Source organism: Electrophorus electricus, chromosome 8 (assembly GCF_013358815.1).
Source record: "Electrophorus electricus isolate fEleEle1 chromosome 8, fEleEle1.pri, whole genome shotgun sequence".
NCBI lineage: Eukaryota > Metazoa > Chordata > Actinopteri > Gymnotiformes > Gymnotidae > Electrophorus > Electrophorus electricus.
Window position 1 is genome coordinate 24384867 of NC_049542.1, and position 10000 is coordinate 24394866.

Here is a 10000-nt window from a genome sequence, read left to right on the forward strand (position 1 = left end):
AATACCTTCCAGCTGTCTGGATGACATTCACATAGACATGTAGGTAACACGACATGTCCATAGGCACGCACACACACACACACACACACACAGAAAATCAAAATCACACACCCAGAGTGCCAGACCTGCAGTCCCACCCAGACATGCACTCATACACAGACCCACAGCACCATAAGGATACAGTCCTTCTGATCGTCTTTAAGCAAGAAAAGCTTTCAACAGAATAACCATCCATAAACAAGAACCATTCCCCAGGGCCTCATGAGAGAGAACCACAGAGAAAGTGACAGAGAGGGCAAGCATCTGTATCAGTTTTTCGCATTTTTTAAACGGCTTAATTCCTTGAGTGATGAGGGAACAGTGGTGTGAACAAACAGGAAGTACCTGGCAATCTACTCCGAATGGGCTTGGCTTATTATGGCCAGCATTGCCCTAAACTCCTGCTCTGAGTGGCTCAAGAGGTCAGAGGGCCAATCATTCCCAGGCACAGGGCCATCTCTGGTCTCTGTGCTAAGGCCCACAGCGAGGTAACCTATCACAGCATGCTGTCTTCCTGTAATGGATTACACCCCCTTCCAGAGCAGTTTCACAGGGCATCTATGCGCCCCGGTGCCCCAAGGGATGTTGGGTAGGGCACGACTGGAAGCGGAACTCCTGGAGCCACCCGGCTGCAACATCACCGAGTCAGATTTATGAACGTCAGGCGCTGCCTCCTGGTCCTTTCAGAGACTCACTCTGAGAGTCTCGCTCTCTCCATTTCCCTCTCTCATCGTGTGTGTGTGTGTGTATATGTGTGTGTGTGTGTGTGTGTGTATATGTGTGTATGCGTATATGTGTGTATGTGTGAGTGTGTGTGTGTGTGTATATATATATGTGTGTGTGTGCGCACCCCTCCCCTGGCACCAGCTCCAAGTCTGTCAGCTCCCAGACAGAGTGAAAATAAAAGCCAGGCCTTCCACAAGCTCCAATTATACAGCCTTGCATATTCTTCATTCGTTGACACAAATCATAATTAAGGGCGAAGGCGTCTATTATGATCGTCAGTTTTAAACCATGCACAGACAATCACAACTAAAGCTGTCTACTTATAGACCTCTCCCTCGTGTTCTTCTTTTTATGGAAAAAGGAAAATCAAGACTGTTAACAAATGAAGCAGAGAAAGAGCCAATCAAGTGAGCCCGGTGCAGTGCCAGCCTTTTCTGATTGGATGCCGGTTGCTGTGTGGGCCGTTTTGATCATGTTGAGGAAGCATTCCCTTTCTACAAGCATGGCCCTTCTGGCAAAGTTTACACTTCAAAATGCTCCGGCACTTGACAGTTGAGCAGGACCAGCTTTTCTCTATGATCTGGTTGTAAAATTTCATATATTCCACTCCTGTCCAATTGTATGTGATGAAATTGGATCTGCTCCAGCTCAACACTGTGATCTCACTGGTAAGACCATTATGAGGATTCAGTTAATCATTGTAGGAATATTTGCTCATGTTTCAATTAAAAACATGTTTAGATAGTTATTTAGATACGCTTACATTCAGATTTGTGCTAGCAGGTTCTTCCCCAGTGCAGCTCGGGGGAATGGTAGAGATTAGCAGCCCAGTGTGGGGGGAACTAAACCCTCTGCCTCCCTCACTCAGCATATGGCCATGCCAGCAGACACGGAGGATTGCCACGGGAACAGCAGGGGGAGGAGCTCTTCAATAACGTCAGATCTAGGTATCAGTGGCAGGCCGTCCGAGAGAGGATTACGTATTATACCTCTTCTAAATTACAGAATGTCTGCAAATCCATTAGTCCAGCTGACCCCTCCAGCCAGCTACAGGCGCAAGCATGTGCACGCGCGCACACACACACACACACACACACACACACACACGCAGCCAGGTTTCATCCTGACCATTTTGAAGTAGCCTCCGAATTCTGTGAAAGCTGGCCAGAAGTTAACAGCAGAGAGAAGCAATACAAAGAACAAAGGGCAGACACACACACACACCTACACACACACACACACACACCTACACACACACACACACACACACACTTCCCACAGCTTGATATGCAACACAGGACTTTGCACTGTGGACTGATTTACCATCTTATCTCATTATCTGCTGATTTGTGCTCTCTCTCCTTGTATTTGTTTAAGGGTGTGCACACATGAATGCTTGTGTGTGGGCAACAATAAAACAGAATCAAAATATACTGTGATATTGCCAACAGTGACCTCTTGTAAGTGGGGCTGACCTTACCTTCATGGCCCCCTGTTCCCTGCAAGTGCATGAATTATGTTACACTGGCTGCACGGTGACATGCAAATGTGCACATGTACATACAGGAGTGCCTCGAAATGCATTTCACTACGGATATAAACACCCATCACAGCTCAGATTTAAAGTGGTACAACAAAACTGGACAATGTAGTAGTGCATTTCCTGCTGTGTGCGAGAGTGTGAGAGCACACGTGTGCATCCTGTGTTTCTCTATGTTGCATCAGAAAATAAATCTCTCCCAAGGGGGATTAAAAATATATCATCCCATGTTAAAGAAACAAAAACATAGCTCATTATAGGTTTGTAATCACAGCAGGGCAATTGCTGGAGACAGGAACAAAGAAGAGAAAACTTCCCTGAGCCTTGCCCCAATTCTCTCTGACCATCAACTGAGTTATTAAAAAAGATCATCACAGATGACGAGGCGGGCCCTAACCCCATTGGGCTAAGCGATTTGCTGTCTTCTGTATCAGATAAGTCAAGCCTGTGATTGGAAGCCAGCCAGCATGTTGGTGTTGAACAAGTAACCGTCTGACCTCAGCTGTCTGCCCTACAATGCCATTGAGATTTTGTTTTGTTTTTTGTTTTTTTAAAAAGGAAACACTATTTACCCACTTCTTTCACACACAAACAGACACACATTCCTTTCAAGTAAGAAGGAAAAATAAAGCCTTTTGCAAACTAATCAACTATTAATTCTTAGAACAATGTAAAACATTCTAACCCCCTCTAAAGTCACTCCACCTTAAATGATTAATATTTTTTTGGTAATCTTAAACCCATGCATCGCTGTCGCTCATGTGAAAACAGCACTACCCACACCACACAGCAGGGCTAGTTGACTACATGGTGAGCAGAGTGACATCCGTTCAGAGGTCCATAGGGAAAGATGTGTTGGAGAGTGTGACAGAGTGACCACCACATTGCTACTCTATGGCAATGGTGCACTAGCTAGCTATTGCCACTCTGGAGATGAGGGACAGAGTTGCTGAACAGTGTGTAGGCCAGACCCATCACCCACACTCAGTACAGACTTAGCTAGACGCAGTTGCCACAAACAGCAGTTTGCCAAATGTCCATTTATCACTTTTATGGCCCCATGATGAAGTGTGATGAGCATAGAAGGATGGGTTAGGCCGTGTGCGCGCGCACACAGGCGTGCGTAATGCCTTTCAAAGACTGCCCATTTCCTTATTTCCTGCACTGCTTCTTAACCCACTTCACAGACCTGCTCTGGATGAACGGCAAATAAAACATCAAAAACAAACCATGCTTGTCTCCTGGAAGATTATGCTCACTGTGTAATTGTGCTCTGCTTTTAAAAATGTTTTCCAGATTGGGAAAGATTATATGCTGATCAGACAGTAATATCATTCAAGAAGCTTCCTTAATTCCTGAGTTCTGAAAATAAGGAAGGTTCATGAATCTGTTTCTGCACTCTCTTGACGTATTATGGAAAAGAAGTCTGATTAATTCCTTCTGCATCTAGGTGTTTAAAGACCTTGTATACACTGCAAAGAGATTTTAATAACAATGACACTGGAGCTTTAAATTGAACCCAACTACTAATTTATCACTAATCTCACCACTTCAATATTTGTTAAAGTTGGTATAAACGGAAAACCTGCAGGCCTGCTCTGAGCTTGCAGGAATGACGCCAACTTCTCCAGCAATGGGCCAGGGCACGAGGCTTTCTGCTATGCCTACAAAAATCACTGACCCTCCAATATTGACCTCTGCAGTTCTAGAATACCTGGAGCAGACGATGGTTTGTGCACTGTGAGCAACCCTGTCACTCAGCACCCATGAAAACTGCAAAAAGCCTCCTTGCCATGACCTGCTCTGCCACCCAGTGTTCAGGTGAGGGCCAGCCAGGGGTGGGCAGAGGATCAGGAAAGGGTGGTGGTGTTGGGGAGAGGCAGCAATGACGTACCTCGGAGGCAGAGGAAGGTGAGGAAGTCCTCGGTCTTGGGCTTCCGCCTGGACAGGTCGGTGATCTGTGTGGCCGGAGCAGGCAGCAGGGGGTCGGCCAGTTTCACCGGAGTACTGCTGGGAGAGCTGGGCTGAGATTGAGCAAACTTTCTCTGAGCATGAAGCCTGGGTCTGAGAGAGAGAGAGAGAGAGAGAGCGCGAGAGAGAGAGAGAGAGAGAGAGCGAGACAGAGACAGAGAGAGAGAGAGAGAGAGAGAGAGAGACAGAGAGAGAGAGAGACAGAGAGAGAGAGAGGATTCAACACTCTTACATACAGCCTGCATTTGTGGCCACATTATGAAGAGCTGTTTTCCCACAAATCCCCGCTTAGCAGTGGGTCTCAAATAACGTTGCCTTGAGCTAAGAAATCCTCCTGATGGATTTGCTAACGATAACACTTGACTCTAGGCCCTGCTGCTGCCGCGACTAATCCACTAGATCTGGATGGCGCGCCGCCAGCCACCCCTCGACCTGAATGCGCTCCGGCTAATTGCTATCCAAACAGCAGCATGGCAACGGAAGGCTCCAGAGCTAGCACATCACTAGTGCTCCATCAGCTCTGCAACGGCACCACGCTGCTACCTCGCAGTCTGTGCTGTAGGCTTTCCCTTTAAGATATCCATGGTCGCTAAACATGACTGACGGTAAAAACCCAAAACTACACAACAAGATCTGAATGCAGTATAATAGATCAATTTTGCATAATAAAATAAAGACAGAGCCACAATGCTGTAATAGCCCAGTTGAGGAGTCCAGCTGAAAGATTTTAATATGCTTTTTAGAAAATTGGGAGAGAGGTACAGGCATGTAGGTGAGGACAGAGATTATCCTCTAGGAGAGAGAGAGTTTAAGACCAGCTACACTAAAAGCCCCGTCTCCAATGCTGCAGAGCCTAGAGGAAGGAACACAGACTAAACTGGTATGGGAGGACTGGGAGTGTACGTGGTGGTGTACATGAGTGAAGGAAGCAGAAACGGAAGAAGGTGCCTGACCAGATAAGACCTTAAAAATCTGCAGAAGTACTTTATATTGCATACAGAACTGAACGTGTAGATGTTTAAGTGTGCGAGATGTGTGTTACCAAGGTCTACTTCAGGGGGAAAAAAAAAAACAACCCTCGCACCACAGTTCAGCACATGAACCCAGAGGCAGGGAACCTGTAGAGAACAGCATTGCAATAATCCAGTCTAGTAGCAATAAGGGCATGGATAGTGTGGTGGTAGAATCTTGGATATCTAGTGTGTGCTAACTTAAGTGTGATGGAGAAGCAATTAGTATGGGCTCAGACTTGTCATCGTTTACCCATGCAAGATTTTAATGTCAGTCATACAATCAACTAGGGTAGGATGTGGAAGCAGGTCTGAAGGCTTGGTGTATGTGTGTCGTACATAAAACCGTGGAACTAGTAAGCATGCTATTTGCTAATCTAATCAAGGGGGATTGTAGATAGTAAAGAGTAGTGGGTCAAAGACTGAACCATGGGGAACAATGTAAGAAATTAGTCAGAGCAGAATTAAACTTTCCAACAGAGACAAAATGTTGTCTTTCGGTAAGATATGATTAAACCATATATGTGCAGTATCGGTAATGCCAGTGCCAAGTTTTCAAGTCTACAAAGCAAGGTGTTACAACAGACTGTGTTGAAGAGAACAGAAAGGTCCTGTGAAACAAATGTTCAAAAACTCAGCTGCTAGAATGTTTATAACCCTGACCACCACAGCCGATTCAGTACTGCAGTTAACACTGAAACTGTTCAAAATTGAAACTTGTTAGATTACATTGATTTTCTGAAACCCCTCAAAGTTACAATACTTTGGCAATATTGGACTATATGCAGTCATGCCAGTAAAGCCATCTTGACATATATACATGAAGACACAGATGCACTTTTAAAAAATTTCAGCAGTATTTCATCATCGTTTTACCCATACTCCATTCCCCCAGCTCCTCAGCAATGGTTTGCCAAGCACGTTCTACCTTCACAAAAACAGCAGGCAGATAGATGAGGATCAAACATCATCTCCTGCTGAACACATTCATCTCCCATCCAATCAGACGCCAGTTACTGATTCTCCTATGGAATTAGAACGGCTCTGACAAAGGCCAGACAGCATTGCTAATCCATTCAGACCAGTACTGTTCTCATCAGTTGCCATAAACTGCCCCCCCCAGCCGCATGACCCCGTGTCAGACCGTTTCCCTCGAGTGAGCATGGCTGGTGAGAAACACAAAGCCACCATTTTACACGGCGAGCCCGAGGCCCCGTTACTGCCAGGCCAGGCTGGTGCAATCCTGCGTGCACAGTTATGCCTCCACACACATCACGAGGCATGTTTTAAAACAGCAGGACAAAGCACATGGTTCTGAAGCCCTAGAACAACCGGAGAATATTAGACATCAGAGAGCAGTGTGAAATATGCAGAGGCCTTCGGCAACCCTGGCTGGTCCATATGAACTGCAACAGCTGCTGTGAACTTACTGCACTGGTTGGAGCTTTGAAATGAGGAGAGAGGATCTGACTTGGCTTTGATGATGAGTGACAACACAACTAATCACAGTAAATAACACAAAATAGGGGTTGAGAGGTAGAGAGGGAGTACATGTTATTGAAAGCGAGAAATTGCGATATGAAGACAGTTTGAGATCATTAATGGAGGGAAGGAGGGGGGGGGAGAAGGGGTGTGTGTATGTGGAGAAAACGCACAAGCAAGAGTGAGAGTGAGCAGTCGTGAAAGTTCTTAGCGAATGGGACACCAACTCCCCTAAAGTGCAGGGCTCACGACTGCAAGGCATCTCTAGCTCCCTCCAGCAGCAGCTGTGAGGGTAGGGGCAGCTTACTGCCAGTTCTCAGCATCTGTCTGTTTACACTCCAACACACCACACAGGCTACACCTGCTGAATGACACACACATGCGCACATACACTGCAAAAGAAAAGACCTCTCCCTCTTGCTGGGAAGTGCAGCAGGCTATGTTTTGTAATATCGACAGGAAGCTTCCTGAAGGTGTAGGGCTCTCGTAATAAGTATATACTGAGTTATGGGTGACTCCAACCTCTTCATGAGCTTATTCCTTCCATAAAATTGCATGCAGTAAAGTTATGGTGTGAATACATGTTCATCTGTTCTCTAGATGACGCTTCCTGTGTAGCGAAATATAAATGTTAGCCTAGCACACTGCATCAGCAGAAGACTCAATCAGAAGACTCTCCTTCACATGCGACTACCAGTACTGACTCAGCATGCACAATCACTCAAAACTGTGCTGATGAGGACCAACGGTGCAGAACATGCCACTCTGGGTACGTCAACGGCCAACACGACGCCATCCAACAGATCAACGTGTCCTCAGTCTGAGAAACACACACACCCCTCTTACCCCTGCTCCTGAGAAAGAACAAACAAGAAGAAAAGCACCACCCCACCACCTGCACACAGTGGGCAGCCATTTTTCAGAGGAACACTGGCTAACTGTTCATCACAAAGTCAGAGAGGGTTTTCAGGCAACAAACGCTGAGTCAATATCTGAGACAAAATGCGCACACACAAACAAATTGGCCCCTCAAGCGTTCCTCTAAATCACAGCAATCCTTTAAAAGTCCACAGGCACCTATATGAAACATTATTGATCTCAACCACATTTGACACTGAAGTTCAAGAAGGCTGAACTTGATTTAAAGTCCAAGTCCAAAAACCAAATGCATGACAATCATTTTTCAAGGGTCGTGAAACACTGTCTCACTGAGCTTTCTGGTTCAAAGAAACAAGCTGCAGATGGGAGGGCCTTTAGAGGGCCTGCATCAGCTCAGTAAGGGCTAGCGAAGGCCGGGGCAGGCACAGTGGACAGACGTCCAGATGCCGCTGACGGCCTAGTCTGAGAAGTCTTGTCATCAGATGCACTGCCTGTTTAAGGGCATAATGACTGTTGTGGTGCCCAAGTATGTGGTGAGAGTGGAGGGACTTATCTTTATAAAATTCATGCCTATAAAAGTATTGCTGAATTGAACTCAGAGATAGAGAGGAAAAAGATTAAATAAATTTTAAAAAAAACAAACAAAAACAAAAAAAAACCCTTTGACCTCCACCTACCCAGTAACCGCAAATCCCCTTGCGCACCTGCATATCAGCTAACATGGTACACTCAATATACTGCCCACAATTCCTGCTGAAAAGATAACGTGAAAGGCAAGAGAGAGAGAGACCTGTATACCCCCATGAGGAGAGAGCCACAGCCCAGTGGGTCTAGACAGAGCCTCGGAGGAAAAAAGAAAACCGAACGCCGGCAGCCCTGGGGCACACGTCACCTTTAGCACACGCATTTCATTGCTTCCTCACACCGATGATATCCACGTGAATCACCGAAGCGACTGGCCTGACTAAGGGAATCAAGTGAGCATCCTGCCCCAATCACTACTAGCATTAGCTAAAAGTGAATATGGTCATAAATTATATATCGTTAAAGGTGGAGGGGGGGCACACCAAGACCACATCATCCTCAGCACTCCATCAGCACGGAGTGGAACTGAGAGGCCTGGGGGTTGCGGGTGTGGTGGAGAGGCTGGCTGCTTCCGCTGCAGCTTCTCCCACTCCATCCCAAGCTCCACATCCTGCAACACAATAGGCCCTGAAGGCCTTCTGCCCCACACACGGCCCTAATGGTGCAGATATGCCCCCCCCCGCCCCGCCCCGCCCCCAGCCCACTGGTGTAGTTTCAGTGAGAGGCCACAGCATGCATTATTCAGCACTGATAATAATAATAAAAAAAAACACAATAGCATGGGATCACCATCAGGGAGGGGCAGGCGTCGATCCCCTTACCAGGACGCATCCTGCAGTCCCGGAGATGGAGAGAAAGGGAGCTGAGGAGAGATGGATCCCATTTGGGAGACAGGAAAAGAGCGTGTCTCCAGCCATGCTCTACCTCTCCACTCCTGCAGGCTGCTCGACGGAAGAGGAGCAGTTCTATGGGTTTGCGCATGTCTCACTCTCTGCTCTCACTGTGGAGCTGGAAAAGGCAGACCTCAGAGCAGGGCAACACTGTATCAGTGTGGGGTGGGCGCCTCGGGGTTTAAAGGATGGGGCGGGGGTTGGGGTCAAAGGCCATAAGGCCCTCTGGAGCTGAGTGCAGTTGGTCAGACCTCTGCTGGGAAAGAAAGAAAGAGAATAACAAAGAAAGAAATGAAATGGAGATGGTAAGAGTGCCACAGGGAATGAGAGAGAGAGAGAGTGAGTGAGTGAGCGTTCATCACCTGTGGTGGAGGCTCAGGAGAGGAGATTACTGCAGGATGTTCCCCATTCATCCCACTCTAATCCGGGAGTCTTCAAAGCTCTTGTGCTCTGATGTTCTTATGTGTGGGGCTGTTCTGTGTCATTGATTAGCGATGAGCAGTGGCGCTGGCATCTAGACGGGAGGCTTGGTCCCGCCCCTATGGAAGGCTACAGCCGCCAGGCTGGGGCTCCTGTAGCTCAGTGGTGGGTGGAGGTGTGCGGGGGGGGCGAGACTACAGGCGCTTTTAGCCTCCATGGTACTTTGCTTTACAAGCAGCATCTGCCCCAATGTAGTTCGCTGCATCACGTATGTTGCCAAAGCCCCATTACACATACATCGCAAATTTTTACAAATGGCAAGCACGCACTGTTTTGCCCATTCCTGACGCACGCATGCAGGAGGTGAGAGCGAGCCGGGTAGGATGGCATGCTACGAAGCCTACAGTCACGTAATATCACTCGGGAGCACTGCAGTCACAGCATGGAGAAAAACACAC

General features: G+C 47.2%; 1 protein-coding gene across 2 annotated transcripts in view; it reads right to left on the reverse strand.

Annotated features, from left to right (window-relative positions):
* Positions 1–10000, reverse strand: part of jarid2b (jumonji, AT rich interactive domain 2b) — an 85297-nt gene that overhangs the window by 31226 nt on the left and 44071 nt on the right. For both annotated transcript variants that reach the window (XM_035528955.1, XM_035528956.1), the window contains exon 4: positions 4200–4369. In XM_035528955.1, coding sequence (XP_035384848.1) covers positions 4200–4369 — 170 coding nt within the window. The remainder of the gene's footprint in view (positions 1–4199; positions 4370–10000) is intronic.